Here is a 20463-nt window from a genome sequence, read left to right on the forward strand (position 1 = left end):
CAGGCGGACTGGGGATAGCAAGGAGTCACCACGGCCGGTAGTCCCGACGTATGGTCCTAGGGCTCAGGTCTCTCAGTTGGCTTTTCATAGCCGATCATTTAGAGTTGAAAACAGCAGGTCTGGGACAGGTAGGGGTTTCGTAGCCGCAGGCAGAACAGTTGAAACTGGAATAGCAGCAAGGCCAGGCGGACTGGGGGCAGCAGGGTGTCATCATGCCCGGTAGTCCTGACGTATGGTCCTAGGGCTCAGGTTCTCAGAGAGAAAGAGAGAACGAGAGAATTAGAGAGAGCATACTTAAATTCACACAGGACACTGGATAAGACAGGAGAAGTACTCCAGGTATAACCAACTAACCCCAGCCCCCCGACACATAAACTACTGCAGCATAAATACTGGAGGCTGAGACAGGAGCGGTCCGGAGACACTGTGGCCCCATCCGAAGAAACCCCCGGACAGGGCCAAACAGGAAGGATATAACCCCACCCACTCCGCCAAAGCACAGCCCCCGCACCACTAGAGGGATATCCCCAACCACCAACTTACAATCCTGAGACAAGGCCGAGTATAGCCCACAGAGGTCTCCACCACAGCACAAACCAAGGGGGGGGGGGGCGCCAACCCAGACAGGAAGATCACGTCAGTAACTCAACCCACTCAAGTGACGCACCCCTCCCAGGGACGGCATGAAAGAGCACCAGCAGGCCAGTGACTCAGCCCCTGCAACAGGGTTAGAGGCAGAGAACCCCAGTGGAGAGGGGAACTGGCCTGGCAGAGACAGCAAGGGCTGTTCGTTGCTCCAGCCTTTCCGTTCACCTTCACACTCCTGGGCCAGACTACACTCAATCATATGACCTACTGAAGAGATAAGTCTTCAGTAAAGACTTAAAGGTTGAGACCGAGTCTGCGTCTCTCACATGGGTAGGCAGACTGTTCCATAAAAATGGAGATCTATAGGAGAAAGCCCTGCCTCCCGCTGTTTGCTTAGAAATTCTAGGGACAATTAGGAGGCCTGCGTCTTGTGACCGTAGCGTACGTATTGGTATGTACGGCAGGACCAACTCGGAAAGATAGGTAGGAGCAAGCCCATGTAACGCTTTATAGGTTAACAGTAAAACCTTGAAATCAGCCCTTGCCTTAACAGGAAGCCAGTGTAGGGAAGCTAGCACTGGAGTAATATGATCAAATTTCTTGGTTCTAGTCAGGATTCTAGCAGCCGTATTTAGCACTAACTGAAGTTTATTTAGTGCTTTATCCGGGTAGCCGGAAAATAGAGCATTGCAGTAGTCTAATCTAGAAGTAACAAATGCATGGATTAATTTTTCTGCATCATTTTTGGACAGAAAATTTCTGATTTTTGCAATGTTACGTAGATGGAAAAAAGCTGTCCTTGAAACAGTCTTGATATGTTCGTCAAAAGAGAGATCAGGGTCAAGAGTAACGCCTAGGTCCTTCACAGTTTTATTTGAGACGACTTTACAACCATCAAGATGAATTGTCAGATTTAACAGAAGATCTCTTTGTTTCTTGGGACCTAGAACAAGCATCTCTGTTTTGTCCGAGTTTAAAAGTAAAAAGTTTTCAGCCATCCACTTCCTTATGTCTGAAACACAGGCTTCTAGCGAGGGCAATTTTGGGGCTTCACCATGCTTCATTGAAATGTACAGCTGTGTGTCATCCGCATAGCAGTGAAAGTTAACATTATGTTTTCGAATAACATCCCCAAGAGGTAAAATATATAGTGAAAACAATAGTGGTCCTAAAACGGAACCTTGAGGAACACCAAAATGTACAGTTGATTTGTCGGAGGACAGACCATTCACAGAGACAAACTGATATCTTTCCGACAGGTAGGATCTAAACCAGGCCAGAACTTGTCCGTGTAGACCAATTTGGGTTTCCAGTCTCTCCAAAAGAATGTGGTGATCGATGGTGTCAAAGGCAGCACTAAGGTCTAGTAGCACGAGGACAGATGCAGAGCCTCGGTCTGACGCCATTAAAAGGTCATTTACCACCTTCACAAGTGCAGTCTCAGTGCTATGATGGGGTCTAAAACCAGACTGAAGCATTTCGTATACATTGTTTGTCTTCAGAAAGGCAGTGAGTTGCTGCGCAACAGCTTTTTCTAAAATTTTTGAGAGGAATGGAAGATTCGATATTGGCCGATAGTTTTTTATATTTTCCGGGTCAAGGTTTGGCTTTTTCAAGAGAGGCTTTATCACTGCCACTTTTAGTGAGTTTGGTACACATCCGGTGGATAGAGAGCTGTTTATTATGTTCAACATAGGAGGGCCAAGCACAGGAAGCAGCTCCTTCAGCAGTTTAGTAGGAATAGGATCCAGTATGCAGCTTGAAGGTTTAGAGGCCATGATTATTTTCATCATTGTGTCAAGAGATATAGTACTAAAACACTTAAGTGTCTCTCCCGATCCCAGGCCCTCGCAGAGCTGTGCAGATCCAGGACAGCTAAGCCCTGGAGGAATACGCAGATTCAAAGAGGAGTCCGTAATTTGCTTTCTAATGGTCATGATCTTTTCCTCAAAGAAGTTCATGAATTTATCACTGCTGAAGTGAAAACCATCCTCTCTTAGGGAATGCTGCTTTTTAGTTAGCTTTGCAACAGTATCAAAAAGAAATTTTGGATTGTTCTTATTTTCCTCGATTAATTTGGAAAAGTAGGATGATCGAGCAGCAGTGAGGGCTCTTCGGTACTGCACGGTACTGTCTTTCCAAGCTAGTCGGAAGACTTCCAGTTTGGTGTGGCGCCATTTCCGTTCCAATTTCCTGGAAGCTTGCTTCAAAGCTCGGGTATTTTCTGTATACCAGGGAGCTAGTTTCTTATGACAAATGTTTTTCGTTTTTAGGGGTGCAACTGCATCTAGGGTATTGTGCAAGGTTAAATTTAGTTCCTCAGTTAAGTGGTTAACTGATTTTTGTCCTCTGACGTCCTTGGGTAGGCAGAAGGGGTCTGGAAGGGCATCAATGAATTTTTGTGTTGTCTGAGAATTTATAGCACGACTTTTGATGCTCCTTGGTTGGGGTCTGAGCAGATTATTTGTTGCGATTGCAAACGTAATAAAATGGTGGTCCGATAGTCCAGGATTTTGTGGAAAAACATTAAGATCTACAACATTTATTCCATGGGACAAAACTAGGTCCAGAGTATGACTGTGGCAGTGAGTAGGTCCAGAGACATGTTGGACAAAACCCACTGAGTCGATAATGGCTCCGAAGGACTTTTGGAGTGGGTCTGTGGACTTCTCCATGTGAATATTAAAATCACCAAAAATTAGAATATGATCTGCTATGACTACAAGGTCTGATAGGAATTCAGGAAACTCAGAGAGGAACGCTGTATATGGCCCAGGAGGCCTGTAAACAGTAGCTATAAAAAGTGATTGAGTAGGCTGCATAGATTTCATGACTAGAAGCTCGAAAGATGAAAACGTCATTTTTTTTTTTGTAAATTGAAATTTGCTATCGTAAATGTTAGCAACACCTCCGCCTTTGCGGGATGCACGGGGAATATGGTCACTAGTGTAACCAGGAGGTGAGGCCTCATTTAACACAGCAAATTCATCAGGCTTAAGCCATGTTTCAGTCAGGCCAATCACATCAAGATTATGATCAGTGATTAGTTCATTGACTATGACTGCCTTTGAAGTGAGGGATCTAACATTAAGTAACCCTATTTTGAGATGTGAGGTATCACGATCTCTTTCAATAATGGCAGGAATGGAGGAGGTCTTTATCCTAATAAGATTGCTAGGGTGGACACCACCATGTTTAGTTTTGCCCAACCTAGGTCGAGGCACAGACACAGTCTCAATGGGTATGGCTGAGCTGACTACACTGACTATGCTATTGGCAGACTCCACTAAGCTGGCAGGTTGGCTAACAGCCTGCTGCCTGGCCTGCACCCTATTTAGTCCTTTAGTCTCTATGGGCCAGATGGTAGTGTACAGTTCAGTGATGGCTTGATGTGGTGAGCAGCATAGAGTGTATAGTCCTTTAGTCTCTATGGACCAGATGGTAGTGTACAGTTCAGAGATGGCTTGATGTGGTGTGCAGCATAGAGTGTATAGTCCTTTAGTCTCTATGGGCCAGATGGCCAGTTGGTGAGGGCTACAGCATGGGGAAAGAAACTGTTCAGATGGGTCTATAACATCCAATTACATTGGTTTACAGCAGCTGACAGTTGCAACGTTATTGCTAATAATGCAAACTGCCTTGGTTTAGATAAAGACATGTTCTGTACGGATGTAGGATCTTAATTGAATCACCTTGTTACAGTAGAACTAACACTTTTCGTGTATTGGAGGGTTAAAAAGGCTTCTGAAGTTTGTAATTTCCACTTTTCCACCTTTCCCTTTTAAAAAATGACCATTCATTATAATCCACATAATAATTCAAATGTCGAGTTGCTTCAGGATTATTTTCCTGCTGTAGCAAACGGGCTCAAATTAAGATCCTACATCTGTAGCAATATACCTGTCTTTAATGTACATGGCTATATTAGGAGGACAGGATTCTCTTTAGACCATTGTTTCTTGACCATTTTACATATTTTATTTACTGTTGTTTAGGCTGGTTGAATGAGTTCCCTATGAGAGGTTACTTCATCTGCAAGAAAACAGGCGGCCGCACCAGTTTCCTCATATGAAATTAAAAGTAAGTGTGTAGCCTACGCACTTACAAAATGGATGTTGAAACTGTGGGACACATTTCTAGGCAACATTAGAAGCCAGATAAATGTGTTGATTTGAAGGAAAGATGGGCAGACTGGTAGGTCTGGGCTGCATACAAACTCTTATAATGTTATAAAGTTAGGTCGCCGTCAGACATTCAATAGACAGAGTCCGCTTGAGCTACAGAATCATTTATGGTCCTTTATCCAGTGGTGTAGTGCTATTTATTTAGGGAGTTACAGAATCATTTATGGTCCTTTATCCAGTGGTGTAGTGCTATTTATTTAGGGAGTTACAGAATCATTTATGGTCCTTTATCCAGTGGTGTAGTGCTATTTATTTAGGTGAGGGAGCGCCAAAATAAATGTCAACGACGTCATCATTTGCTCAATCAAAGTTTGCACCGACATATGTAGCCTATTGAATAGCCAGCCTAACATTACAGGGCTTGGATCCGCTGAATACACAACTAAGTAGGGACTAACTAAACATTCCTTTACAAAGCTAACAGACTGAATTTCAACATCCACCCTCCGCAAAGACAATGTATTCCTCTTTCCATTGTGTATTTCTGAGTCTGTATAGTTTCTGACACTGACTCCAACTTAGGTTCCCAATGTGAGGGGTTTGGAAATAGTATATGAGGAAAATCTGTTTCATAATCAAAATTATCTAATAACTTCAATCTTCTATGATGGAAGTGTAGATCCCTCCGGAGCTCCCTGCAGTCCACCTGTTTAGGAGTTGGTATGAAAGTCAGTCCTCTTTCTAGAACCTCACTCTCGGCTTGGTTGAGCCCGATGGGACATTGCTGGTCAACACCTCAAATTGGTTGTGAAGTAGTATGGACATATTGATGGAACAAGGTCACTAAACTGGTGGTTAGACAGGGTAGATCCAAGAGCAGGCCTCTGCTCTCATCTAGAGGGCGTTTCTCTGTACTGCTTGACACATGGAGACTCAATGGAGGCACAGTGCAAAGTGCTCAAAGTAAGGCCCAAACAATTGTTTGTCAGGCTGGGATCTATAAAGCAGTATGTTCTTCAATTAGATGCCAACTAATATTCATAAAGGGACAATAGGTGGGGCAGGAGGAAGAATGGTGTTCCTGATTTTCAGAGGAATTCCCCTTTTTTCTTTATAGCTTCAGATTGAGATTGTTGTTATTCTCCAATATGTTTTTCTTCAATGAGCCACTCTGGATTCTCCAAGGGGAAAACTCCCTCTATTCTCCACTAGAGAGTTGGAGCTCCATGCTTTTGCTGGGAATTGTCCACTGTTGGTATACATTTATTTGGTCCCCAAAATACCAAAATAAAAAGGTGTATTTGTCTAGTTTTAGCTGAGTCCCCAGTTAGCATCTATGTGGCTCATTTAAAAGTTTCTAAAAACAAAACGTACTCCTGACGTTTCACCACAATAGGCTTCTTCAGACAATGGTACAAAAAGTAGCCAAACAAAGCCAAAGGAGAGTGATGAGCAGCAGCAGCATCATCAAACCAGCAAGGCCGCCGGCAAGCCCAACAGTGATGATGCTGCCGAGCTCCAGTTAGCTCCGTGTGCAGAGCCTACCCACCCTTCCACAAGCACCGCCAGGATAATGGCTCCACAGCCCCCTCCACCTCCGACTGTTCCTGACTATCTTGGAACAGATGTGCCAGCCCAGATTAGCCTAGAATCCTACCGTAGCCGCAGGTTTTCTGTCCAAAAAAACTTCATTTAATAGCAACTGGTTCATAAGAAGAGAGTGTCTGGAATACTCGCTTACTGAAGATGCTGCATTGCTGAAAGTTCTGCGTGGGGTCCATCTATTGGGAGATGGCTAACTAGTCTGTATTTTCCACTGATTCATATGGATGCCAGTGCACACATCGGCTGTAAAAGTGGGTAAAAACAGAAAAGCATATAACTGTAGATTTGTGGTCTTTACTCTGGTGTGTTTCAGCAGGGTGAGGTCAGAGAGATGCTTCCAAGTCAGTATTTTTCTGAACTCATAAAATCCTTTACACAATCTGATGGGATGAATGTTCAACCCCATTAAAATGACCATAAAGTCTATATAGTACCTTTAAGTTAAGACGTCACAGATCTGTTCATGGCAAAGCAGTTCATTTAATGATATTAATTGATTCTTAAAGAATATAACTTATAAATCATGAGCCTCATCTTGAGGAGTCACCTGTGACAGTATTCATAAAGAGTAGGAGTACTGATCTGGGATCAGTTTAGCCTTTTAGATCATAATGAAACAGATTAGATGGACAGGGGGGACCTGATCCTAGATCAGCACTCCTCCTCTGGGAAACTGCATGTGTGAAACCGAACACATAGTCGTAGTCTAGTTACAGCAGGTGTTTACTGCCATCTAGTGGAAGATACCAATAAAACACTTTATTATCAGGATGGGGAGACGGTTGAGCTGAAACAGAACGTGGAATAGCCTTCATTTCTCAGAACAAAGAATAGACTGACGAGTTTTAGAAGAAAGTTCTTTGTTTCTGGCCATTTTGAGGCTGTAATCGAACCCACAATTGCTGATGATCCAGATACTCAACTAGTCTCAAGAAGGCCAGTTTTATTGCTTCTTTAATCAGCACAACAGTTTTCAGCTGTGCTAACATAATTGCAAATGGGTTTTCTAATGATCAATTATTCTTTTAAAATGATCAACTTGGATTAGCAAACACAACGTGCCATTGGAACACAGGACTGATGGTTGCTGATAATGGGCCTCTGTACGCCTATGTAGATATTCCATTAAAAATCAGCTGTTTCCAGCTACAATAGCCATTTACAACATGAACAATGTCTACACTGTATTTCTGATCAATTTGATGTTATTGTAATGGACAAAAAAATTGCTTTTCTTTCGAAAACAAGGACATTTCAAAGTGACCCCAAACTTTTGAACGGTAGTGTATATCAGAACAAATAGCAGCAGGAATGGTTATACAGCTAGAGACACAATACTGTTAAAATATATATCAGAACAAATAGCAGCAGGAATGATTATACAGCTAGAGACACAATACTGTTAAAATATATATCAGAACAAATAGCAGCAGGAATGGTTATACAGCTAGAGACACAATACTGTTAAAATATATATCAGAACAAATAGCAGCAGGAATGGTTATACAGCTAGAGACACAATACTGTTAAAATATATATCAGTATATTATGGAAACTAGTTATTGCAGATAAATACAATTATAATAAACCACATATACAATCACCCACCTCAGCTGCATCAGCCCACCCTCCAACCCCTCCTGGGACCACCTCAACCCACCCTCCAAACACTCCTGGGACCACCTCAACCCACCCTCCAAACACTCCTGGGACCACCTCAACCCACCCTCCAAACACTCCTGGGACCACCCCAACCCACCCTCCAACCCCTCCTGGGACCACCCCAACCCACCCTCCAACCCCTCCTGGGACCACCCTAACCCACCCTCCAACCCCTCCTGGGACCACCCCAACCCACCCTCCAACCCCTCCTGGGACCACCCCAACCCACCCTCCAACCCCTCCTGGGACCACCCCAACCCACCCTCCAACCCCTCCTGGGACCACCCCAACCCACCCTCCAACCCCCTCCTGGGACCACCCCAACCCACCCTCCAACCCCTTCTGGGACCACCCCAACACACCCAACCTGATCTCCATTAAATTAAATACTAAATCAAGGTACACATTTGCACAAAAATGATCATTAACGGTCAATCTGTTGGGTAAAACCCACTACAGGAGTTATTTTATGGTTTCAGCTGCAATTGTTGTTTGGCTAGCCCCATGGATCCTAGCAGTGGATAGTTCTAAATAAATGATATCTATAAAAGTGCTGATCCAATGAGGTGTGGTGTTTGCCATCTTAGTTCCAACATCTTTTTAGCTGGTGTCCAACCTGACAACATTATATGTCTTTGCTGTAATGACAGTGGTGAATTATCATTCAGTAATAACAGTTTGGGGGAACAAGGTATGAGGATACCTCTTTCCAAAACATGTCCCCTGGTCACTCCCAGTACATATGATTAAAGGAGCCCAAGGCACCTTGATTACATAGATCACACAGAGGAGCGGTTGTGATTTCTATTTGTTATGTGTATTTATATAGTTGATGATATTGTTATGTGTATTCATATAGTTGATGATATTGTTATGTGTATTAATATAGTTGATGATATTGTTATGTGTATTAATATAGTTGATGATATTGTTATGTGTATTCATATAGTTGATTATATTGTTATGTGTATTAATATAGTTGATGATATTGTTATGTGTATTAATATAGTTTATGATATTGTTATGTGTATTAATATAGTTGATGATATTGTTATGTGTATTCATATAGTTGATGATATTGTTATGTGTATTAATATAGTTGATGATATTGTTATGTGTATTCATATAGTTGATGATATTGTTATGTGTATTCATATAGTTGATTATATTGGTATGTGTATTAATATAGTTGATGATATTGTTATGTGTATTCATATAGTTGATGATTATATGTTTTGTGGACAGTGTTATAATAGGCCTACTCTCCTTAAAATGTTTTGGATATAAATTTGATGCGTGGGGTGAATACGTTCTGTTTCCATCTGTGTGCCCCAGGGTGATCACTCCTACACTATCTAGAATCTAAAAGGGTTCTTTGGCTGTCCCCATAGGAGAACCCTTTGTAGAACCCTTTTTCGTCCTAGGTAGAACCCTTTTGGGTTCCATGAAGAATCCTTTCCACAGAGGGTTCTACATGGAAGCCAGAAGGGTTCTACCTGGAACCCAAAAGCGTTCTCCTATGGGGAAAGCCAGAGGACCCTTTTGGAACTCTTTTTTCTAAGAGTGTACTGTATCATAGGTCTATAGACTTGTCTTCTCAAAACAGGCTTAAAACACAACAAGCAACAACATTTTCTCTTTCTAATCTACTGTTAACTCTTTTCACTCAGGAAGGTATTTTGTGTGAAAGAGATACAAATAAATACCGTGGAAAGACTAACAACAACTTACACTTCCTCAGAACAGGTTGTGTGTATTCATTAGTGCCCACCGTAGCAAAACGTTTGGCAACGGAAACCGTTTAGGTCACGTTGTACAGCGTTTGGAGTAAACTGTTTATGCAACATTTTAAAACTGTTGGCTGCTGAGTAAACTAATGAATACAACCCAAGGTAGTAGCCTACAACTCGGCTGTTGATGTCTGCCTCATGCTGAAACCTGAACTTAGCCTGAGGGGTGTACTATGATGCTAGCTAGATATACTGGTTTTCTAAAGCTAGCTTCAGTTAACTTCACATTCCAGCTCAGCCCTCATCCATAGGAATGTACAGAGTGCCAGTCATCAGGAAGGTGCTCTCAGCAGAACGGAAAATATATAATGACTTGACAGTTTAATCATACAAAATGGCGCTAACTGGATGTGAGCAAGTCAAATTCAATCAGTGGAGGTTGCTGAGGGGAGGACGGCTCATATTAATGATACCATTCCACCTATTCCGCTCCAGCCATTACCACAAGCCCGTCCTCCCCAATTAAGGTGCCACCAACCTCCTGTGAATTAAATATATCAATATTCATTCATCATAGTTCTACATTTCCCATTTCGTATGATAAATGTAATTGTATCATAGTTCTACTATAGTGTAGCGATCTGTGCAACTTCCGGCGTGAGTTTACTGTGAACACTGAGGCTGTACCCACTTTAAGTTACAGTTTTAACAGAGACCAAGTAGGCTATTTGATCATAATGTAAAAAAGGCCTCCAAAAACATTTAACATGGAACTGGCTGTTCTATCATTCAGCCTACAGTAGCAGCCAATGTGTGGTGTTCAATGTAAGCCTACATTCCATGAGACATTCCAAAAAACATGCAGAGCTTGACATTAACCTGTTTATCTACTTGTCCTTCACACAAGGAGGAGGTGACTGAAAATGTTGTTGTGTTTGATGCAAGAAACCACTTTACCAAATAAAATGCATCATTATTCCCATGTACTATGATGCAATTCTAACCAAGTAAACCAATTGGCGCCAATGGCGCGATGCGTAGGTTGTTTGCCTTTTTACAAGTGCAACCTGGGTTCACTTCCCTGCCCCGCTGTTTTCTACATTGGTGTCAGAAGTAGTTTGAGTTTGAGTTTGAGTTTGAGTTTATTTTTACAGGGACAGTGCACATTAATCAACGTTTCAGTAAATGTGCCGGTTTTAGCCAGCCGGCTAATTTTCAACCGCAGTCCCTGGGCAGGTTATTAAAAACAATTACAATATAGACAATCACAACATAGAACAAGACATAGCATACAGACATAGCAACATAGGACAAACAAGACGTAGCATACAGACCGAGCAACATAGAACAAAAAGCAGCAAGACAAAATTCATAAAAGCAACAAAGTGTTTCCACACCTCAAAAGTTACAGACAACAGACATGGAAAGCGGCAACACACAGCTAGGGACCATGTTCACAAATCTGATTGACCTTTAGCCATGTCTTCAAGCATTTTGTGAAAGTGTGATATGTGGTGCAGTTATGTGTGTCTGATGGCAGTGTATTCCAGACATGGGAAGCTCTCACAGAAAAAGCGGATTTACTAAAGGTGCTTTTCCTTAGGGGAACTACACAGTCACCTCTCATGGCAGACCTTGTGGATCTGCTGCCATATGTTTGGGTTTTCTGTTTAACAAAAATACTGAGTGGAGGGGGAGCCAAGCCATTTAGGATCTTGAATACAAGACATGCATCGGTGTATTGCACAAGATTTTCCCAACTCAGGAGCTCATGCTTTCTAAGGATGTGACAGTGATGATGGCTATTGGGCTTCCTATCAAGCACTTTGAGAGCCTGTTTGTAGACAGACTGAATAGGTCTTACTGTTGTACAGCAAGCTTGGGCCTAACTAGTCAAGCAGTATGTTAAGTGGGGGAGTATCATAGATTTGAAGTACAGTTTTGCTACCTCTGTAGTCAAACAATTTCGTATAAATCGGAAATTAGCTAGGTTGAATTTGGTTATTTGAATTACCTTTTTCACATGCTTTTTAAAAGAGAGGTTGGAATCAAGTATGATGCCAAGGTACTTAAAATCAGATACCCCCTGGAGCTTCTCCCCTGACACATAGACTTCTGGCTCAGTAGCATCTGTTGCCCCCTTTGTGAAGAACATGCAAACAGTTTTTTTCACATTGAGATGCAAACACGAGTCACTGAGCCACTTTGTAACCTGGACCATTAAAGTAGTGAGTTCTTGTGCAGCTTGTTGTTTGCTCTTTGCATGCACATATATCACTGTATCATCTGCATACATTTGAACTTCAGACCCAGTACAGACAGAAGGCAGATCATTAATGTACAGGCTGAACAGGAGGGGCCCCAGTATTGACCCTTGGGGCACACCCACATCATAGCTAAGAGTGGGCGACAGCTCATTGCTCACTCTGACACACTGAGTTCTGCCTTCAAGGTGTGATTTCATCCATCTCAAGGCATCGGGGGAAAAGTTGAACTTGGACAATTTTGTGATGAGAATCTCATGGTTAACAGTATCAAAAGCCTTCCTTAGGTCCAGAAACACAGCCCCAACAACGCCCCCTTTGTCCATCTTGGACTTCACATTTTCCAGAAAAAAGCAGTTGGCCATTTCTGTGGAGTGTTTCGCTCTGAAGCCAAACTGCATGGAATGTAATGTGAAGGGGCTGTTGTTGAGGTGGGCAATCAGTTGTTCTGCTACACACTTTTCAACAATCTTTGACACCACAGGTAGTATACTAATGGGCCTGTAGTTACTCACATCAGCAGGGTCGCCTGATTTAAAGATGGCCGTTATTATGGCCGACTTCCATACCCTTGGAAACACCCCGAGACCAATAGATGTGTTGGTGACCTTAGTAATGGGGCCAATGAGTGACTCTTTGTAGTTTTTAAGAAAGGTAGAGTCCATCCCAAACACATCTTTGGCTTTAGAGTTCTTTAGTGAGCTAATCACCTTGTCTACCTTTGACTCAGAAACCTCCCTTATGATGAAGACAGGTTGAGCATCATTTACTAGCACTGAGCCCAAGAAACCAGTGGAGGGGTTCTGTGTCAGTACCCTGACAGAGTCAATAAAGTAGGAATTGAAGGCTATTGCTATTTCGACTGCATCCTGTGTTAGATTGTTATTCACCATGATTTCTAGTCTTTTTGCAGTGTTACTATGGTCTTTCCCTGTTAACTTTTTTAGATTCTCCCAGATCAGTTTAGAATTTCCCTTTGCTTCACCAATTATGTTAATAAAAAAGTTTGCCTTGGCCTGTCTGATTTCTTTCATCACCTTATTTCTCAACATGGTAAACCTACGTCTGTCATGCTCTAATTTGGATCTTAGGGCTATTTTTAGATAATAATCTCGTTCTTTCATCAATTTCCAGATTTCTCCATTTAGCCAAGGAAGAGTGCTCTTTTGGCCAGGTTTGGATTTGATTTTCTTTAGGAAACCATTTAATGTAGTCTGGATTGTGGATAGAAAAACTTGACTATCAGCTTCCACGTCTGCATAGGACAAGAGATCATTCCAGTTAATTCCCTTAATTGCATTTTCAAAATAGCTTAATTCACTCTTAGGTATTCTTAGTTGATCAGGCTTTCTAACAGTAGAGAGGTTAAACCTGCTCTAAGACAGCTTTCTGGCTATAAGTGTCAGATTATGATCAGATAGCCCAGTAACCATATTGAATGATTTAGTCACTCTCTCTGGTTTATTACTGAACACCAAATCAATCTGTGTTTTAGAGCAACAAGTCACCCTGGTTGGCCCTTTAACTAGCTGTGTAAGGTCAAAGGTATTAGTGATCCGTTTGAGGGTTTTCCTACAACACCTGGTTGGCCCATCCAGTAGGACTAAAATGGCTTTATTCTCAGCACTTATACGACACATTTTCTACTCTGAGACGCTTTTTGGATATGGGCCCAGATCTCAAAACATTGTTTTAAAAAACGAATCATTTTGTTTTACATAATCAAAAATGAATATTACTAATGTAAGCCACTGTAAAGACTTGGTTTAGTTTATTGTGTGGCTCTGCTCATGTCCGCGTTCTGAAACTGTCCACGTCCCCGTACAGAACTGTCCGCGTCCACGTACGGTTTGGCGCCAAGCATATTGTCCAGTTACGCGCAGAGTGGGCTGAGGTGATGTTGGGGAACAACGACGGAGTTCGTTACAGTGTTGAGACACCGAAGTTTATTGTTCAATTTGCTTTTTTGCTTAATGGTCAGTGACAGTATGAGTGTAGCCAGATCCTTTTCACTCGCTAGTCTTGTTTAATTGTGTGGTTCAACGGGTTCGTCATCATCCTCGAGGGACAGACGAACGACCTGCTAGCTATCCAAGCTAGTCGGTACAGCTAGCTAAGCTAGCTACTCTTTACCAGCAGCATCATCACCGGCTGCCTGCATTTCTTGTGGACCGATGGAGCTCCCTGGTTGTTTCTTCCACCTGTTAAATACAGTGGAGGGCTTCTCCCTCTCTCGTTGACGGATGCTGGCTTCCTACGCTCCCTCTGTCCGGTTCTCCTCTCTTCACTAGATGGACGGTAACTTTAGTGTTTAACCCCTCTGTGTCCAAGGACTGAACTTTTGAATATTATTTTCAGGGCGCCTCAAGTGACATTTTTTACAACCTTTATTTCTGATAAAATTAGTTAATTGCATCCGCCATGGAGCCCAGTTTCATAATATTACCTTCTGTCCCTGGTTATGAAGTGATTGCGAAAAAACAGGCCTTATTTTAGGGTATTTTTCACCCTGCCAGCTCCTATTAGTTCTATTGAGCTCTGTGACACCGATTTGCCTTCAGAACGTTCTATTCCCAGCCCATTGTTCTGCGTCACAATACCAGCTTCACTATTGTTATCAATGATACCTGCCTGCGTTAACCCTGTAGGTTTACCTCAGGTAACTTATTATTACCAAGGTTACAGCTACTTGGTGAGCGTTAACCCTGTAGGTTTACCTCAGGTAACTTATTATTAACACGGTTACGAATGCTGCGCAGGTTCACTGAGTTGCAAACCAAATGGGTATAATGGGGTGATTGTTGTCTAATCGGGTGGTCTAGCGAATGGATTTGTAGATCTGACGCAGTTGCTACCTCAGATTATGAGCCTAGCAAGTGTCATGAAGTGTCAGGTCTCCCGAGTGGTGCAGTGGTTGTCGTAGCCGGCCGCGACCGGGAGACCCGTGGGTTCGCTTCCCACGGGGGGCCAGTATGAAAAAATAAATAAATAATGTATGCACTCACTAACTGTAAATCGCTCTGGATAAGAGTGTCTGCTAAATGACGTAAATGTAATGAATGAGTTATGTAGTATCCACATACGGCCACAAGGAGGCGCAAGAGTGCCATAAACCCATACTGTTTTTTACCATATAAACCCTAAACCTAACAATCAATAAAATGTATTTATAAAGCCCTTTTTACACCAGCAGATGTCACAAAGTGCTATACAGAAACTCTCACCCTACTTATAACCTATTTTAGCTGTAACCCTAACCCCTAATTCTAGGGTAGGGTAGCCTAGAACACTTTTAGAAACTATTTTAGTAATAATATTATCATAGTAAATACAATTATATTATTAAATAGCGTTTTGATTATTTTGTTGTTATTTTATTATATGTATAATTCCAAGACACATTTGTTTTATTTTTCAAATGTGGTTTGAATTGGGTGACCTAGTAACCTCTGTGTGAAAGTCCAGCAATTGGCGTGGGGCAGGTTTGAGACTGATCTAATACACTTTATTTCTCAGCTGCCTCACCAACGTCTGTACGTCATTGAATAACTTTTAATTGCTAAATATTTCCAATAGGTGGCAGCATAAGACCACAAAGCATCAGTTATAGGCTAAAAGCAGCAATATGATTGATATGAAATAGCATGCAACCAAATACTATATGTCCCATGATTTTCCAAAATGGTCACTCATTACTTTAGTTAGCTATATATCTCGTATTAGGCCTGTGATGCTTTTGGAAGAGCAATTACATAGTGACTATAGCAGGTGTTGAACCCCTGGTAAATAATCACTAGTCAGATGCTCCAACTTCAACCCTAGTATACATGCATTTTAAAATATCTAATATATCGATTAAACAACCTCGGAATAGATAAGACAAGAGTGCGTCTTCCAGCCCACCAATGAATTACATAACCCTCGCGGTTAGCAAATGTACCTCAACATGCCCCTCGCTTGTGCTAGAAGGCAGAGTGCTTGCTGCTGGTTGATGAATCTGACAATGAATGTACCAGGAAAATACGTTTTTCTCAACCAGAGGTGACTAAATTAATGTTCAGGCTTATTGATAATCGTTATAGTAATCAAGTATAATTTCAAAACAAGAGCATAAAAACAGCTAATAATAAACATGAATCATCATTATATTATTTCACAGTAATCTGTTAAATGCTTTTTCAGTCGTTCCTCTTGCATTAACAGTGTGGAAAGGGACAGTAAAAAGCGTGTGCAGGAGTTTTCCTGTGAGGGGGAGTGGTGGTGTATCCAGGGAGAAAACTAAACTAACCTTCTGAAATGTCATTAGTGGTCTTATGCTGCCATCTATTGGAATTATTTAGTAACTGCAGTAGTACTGAATAAAGTATACCCTTACTAGTAGTAATTACTCAGAATTTCAAAATATGACATTTTCTAGTTCATTTTACCACTTACAACCATAACATAACAATTTATAGCATAACAAACAATGAAACTGACATAAACAAAAAACACCATACATTTAGTTAACTATATATATATATATATATTTGCCAACGTGAACTCAAATCTAATCTAAAGAAGAAGTTTCAATGTGTATTTGAGGGGATCGCTAAACAAGGAAACCCAACACTTCTCAATAAGATCTACACAGAGCTCTACATCACAGAGGGTGGAACAGGAGAGGTCAATAATGAACATGAGCTGAGACAGATTGAGACAACAACCAGGAAACAAGCAAGACCAGAGACTGCAATCAAATGTAACGACATCTTCAAACCCTTATCTGGACAAGACAAACTTATCAGAACTGTGCTGACAAAGGGAGTCGCTGGCATTGGAAAAACAGTCTCTGTGCAGAAGTTCATTCTGGACTGGGCTGAAGGAAAAGCAAATCAGGATGTCCAATTTGTATTTTCATTCCCTTTTCGGGAGCTGAATTTAATGAAAAAGGAAAAACACACTTTCATTGAACTTCTCAATCACTTCTCAATGGAAACCAAAGAATCAAGAATCTCCAACTACGACAAGTACAAAGTTCTGTTCATCTTTGATGGTCTGGATGAATGCCGACTGCCCCTAGACTTCCAGAAGAACAAGATCTGTTGTGACGTCACAGAGTCAACCTCAGTGGATGTTCTGCTGACAAATCTCATCAAGGGAAATCTGCTTCCCTCTGCTCTCCTCTGGATAACTACCCGACCTGCAGCAGCCAATCAGATCCCTTCAGGGTGTGTTGGCCAGGTGACAGAGGTACGAGGGTTCAATGACCCACAGAAGGAGGAGTACTTCAGGAAGAGATTCAGTGATGAGGACCTGGCCAGCAGAATCATCTCACACATAAAGACATCAAGGAGCCTCCACATCATGTGCCATATTCCAGTCTTCTGTTGGATTTCTGCAATAGTCCTTGAACACATGTTGAGTACAGACAAGACAGAAGAGATGCCCAAGACTCTGACTGAGATGTACTCACACCTTGTGGCGTTTCATACCAAACAGAAGAATGAAAAGTATCTTGGGAAAGAAGAGACAGGTCCACACTGGAATAAAGAGAGCATTCTGTCACTGGGAAAACTGGCTTTTCAACAGCTTGTGAATGGCAATCTGATTTTCTATGAAGAAGACCTGAAAGAGGCTGGCATTGATGTCAATGAAGCCTCAGTGTACTCAGGATTGTGCACACAGCTCTTTAAAGAGGAATGTGGGCTGTACCAGGACAAGGTGTACTGCTTCGTGCATCTGAGCATTCAGGAGTTTCTGGCTGCTGTATATGTGTTCCTCTCATTCATCAACAACAATGAGAATCTAATGGCCAATCCGCAATCAACGGCCAAGAACTTCTTTGCGCTGTTCAGAGACAAGCCTGAAGTTACTGTCTACAAGAGTGCTGTGGATAAAGCCTTACAAAGTGAGACAGGAAACCTGGACCTGTTCCTCCGCTTCCTTTTGGGCCTCTCACTGAAGTCCAATCAGAAGCACTTACGAGGTCTACTGACAAAGACAAGAAGCAGCTCACAGAGCCATGAAGAAACAGTCAAGTACATCAAGGAGAAGATCAGGGAGAATCCCTCTCCAGAGAGGTGCATCAATCTGTTCCACTGTCTGAATGAACTGAATGACCATTCTCTAGTGGAGGAGATCCAAAGCTACCTGAGATCAGGAAGTCTCTCAGAAGAAGAACTGTCACCTGCACAGTGGTCAGCTCTGGTCTTTATGTTGCTGACTTCAGAAAAGGAGCTGGATGTGTTTGACCTGAAGAAATACTCCAGATCAGAGGAAGGTCTTCTGAGGCTGCTGCCAGTGGTCAAAGCCTCCAGAGCTGCTCTGTGAGTACATAAAATGACATTTAAGTACTAATCATCAGGAAGAAATATTCAGTTTAGAGACAAATATGTATTATTGAAAAACATATTGAATCAATGCATTGATCTTCACATTAGTATAACAATATGACCATACAATTCTAGGAGACGGAAGATGAATCTATATGTTGTTTAAGAGAATAAACCAAATGCATCTGCCATTGTCCTTCTACACTACTGGTGTTAAATTAACAGTGTGTTCGTGAAATCATGATGATCTCTTTGCAGAGTGTCATTCTGTGGAGTCACAGAGGAAGGCTGTGCTTCTCTGGTCTCAGCTCTGAAGTCAAACCCCTCACACCTGAGAGAGCTGGATCTGAGTAACAATGACCTGAATGATTCAGGAGTGAAGCTGCTCTCTGCTGGACTGGGGAATCCCCACTGTAAACTGGAGACTCTGAGGTCAGTATTCCTGTATTTGGTCAACAAGTGATAACTGTTCACCAGATCCACATGTGTTTACCAGGCACACATAGTCCACAACATATGTGTTTGGACAGTGAAGCTTACAGTTTTACATTTGGTGCTATGCTCCATCATTTGGGATTTGAGATGGAATGTTTCATATTAGGCAACAGAACAGAATGTCACCTTTTATTTGATGTTAATGGTAAGAGGTTAGCATGTTTTGTTGTAGCCTCTGTAACTTTCTCACTCATTATTATTCATGATTCATTCATGATTTGTCTTAATCATGGGATCATCAGGATTAATTTAGTAGTGTTTAGAAACCTGTTATCTACTCACTTAGACAGAAAATTACTCCAGTCATCATCCACCATTCAGTTACTATCGGGCAAAACACAACCCAAAACACAACCAAAACAAACTGCAAATGCAACCAACATGTTTGGAACAAAAACTAAACTTTAATGCACTATAAGTGAATTGGTCAGAATACTTATGACTTCTTCAAATAGGGGGACTAGATACATAAAGTGCTTTCATTTCTAAATGGTGAAACAGATATGTATGAAAATACCCTCAAATAAAAGATGACATTATATACTGTCACCTCATATGAAACATTTGATCTCAAATCCAAAATGCTGAAGTACAGAGCCACATTTAAAATGTTAGCTTCACTGTCAAAATAGATATGGTGTGGACTGTATACTCAATACAATCTAAATCTGATACCTCACTGTCTGTCTTTTGACTGATACTGCTTTTTAAACTGCTCTGGTCAGTCTACTCAAATATTTGTAATATACATTTTTCTCTCTACAAGCAATATTATGATAATTTCTAATAAAAATACAATCATTTATGAATAGATATGGCAGGTTTCAGGACACTGATATATCTGAACATGTAAAATGTTGTACAATTACTCACCACCAAAGAATAGCAGTGTGGTTTTAATATGATTTGACTCTTTGCAGGCTGTCAGGCTGTCTAGTCACAGAGGAAGGCTGTGCTTCTCTGGTCTCAGCTCTGAAGTCAAACCCCTCACACCTGAGAGAGCTGGACCTGAGCTACAATCACCCAGGAGACTCAGGAGTCAGACTGCTCTCTGCTGGACTGGAGGATCCACACTGCAGACTGGAGAAACTCAAGTATGTAGAGGGTTTATGTCAATGTTCATATCAGACATGTTGGAGTTATCAGGCTAGTTAAGACAAACATTCTGACCACCACTTGGACTAAGTTATATAAAGACTGTGTGTGTGTGTGTGGGTCCGTGTGTGTGTGTGTCTGTGTGTGCACGTGTATCAGTACACACACTGGACACACACACAAACACACTGGACACACACACACACACACACACATTGGACACACACTGGACACACACATACTGGACTCACACACACACACACTGGACACACACACACACACACACTCTCACACTGGACACACACACACACACACTCACACTGGACACACACACACACTGGACACACACACACACACACAAACACACTAGACACACACACACACACACTGGACACACTGGACACACTGGACAGACACACACACACACACACACTGGATACACACACAAACAGTGGACACACACATTCACTTGACAAACACACACAAACTGGACACAGACACAAACTGGACACAGACACACACTGGACACACACACACACACACACTGGACACACACACACACACACAAACAGGACACACACACACA

At 41.9% G+C, this 20463-nt stretch overlaps 1 protein-coding gene across 1 annotated transcript; it reads left to right on the forward strand.

Moving 5' to 3' along the window:
• Window positions 1–16805: 16805 nt before the first annotated feature.
• LOC311140748 (NLR family CARD domain-containing protein 3-like) lies at window positions 16806–18285 on the forward strand (the record flags this gene model as incomplete). Its single annotated transcript, XM_084175962.1, has 1 exon — window positions 16806–18285. The coding sequence occupies exon 1, from the start codon at window positions 16897–16899 to the stop codon at window positions 18283–18285; it is 1389 nt and encodes a 462-aa protein (XP_084032088.1). The 5' UTR covers window positions 16806–16896.
• Window positions 18286–20463: the final 2178 nt, after the last annotated feature.

Source organism: Coregonus lavaretus, assembly GCF_964263955.1.
Source record: "Coregonus lavaretus genome assembly, chromosome: 2".
Taxonomy (NCBI): Eukaryota; Metazoa; Chordata; class Actinopteri; order Salmoniformes; family Salmonidae; genus Coregonus; species Coregonus lavaretus.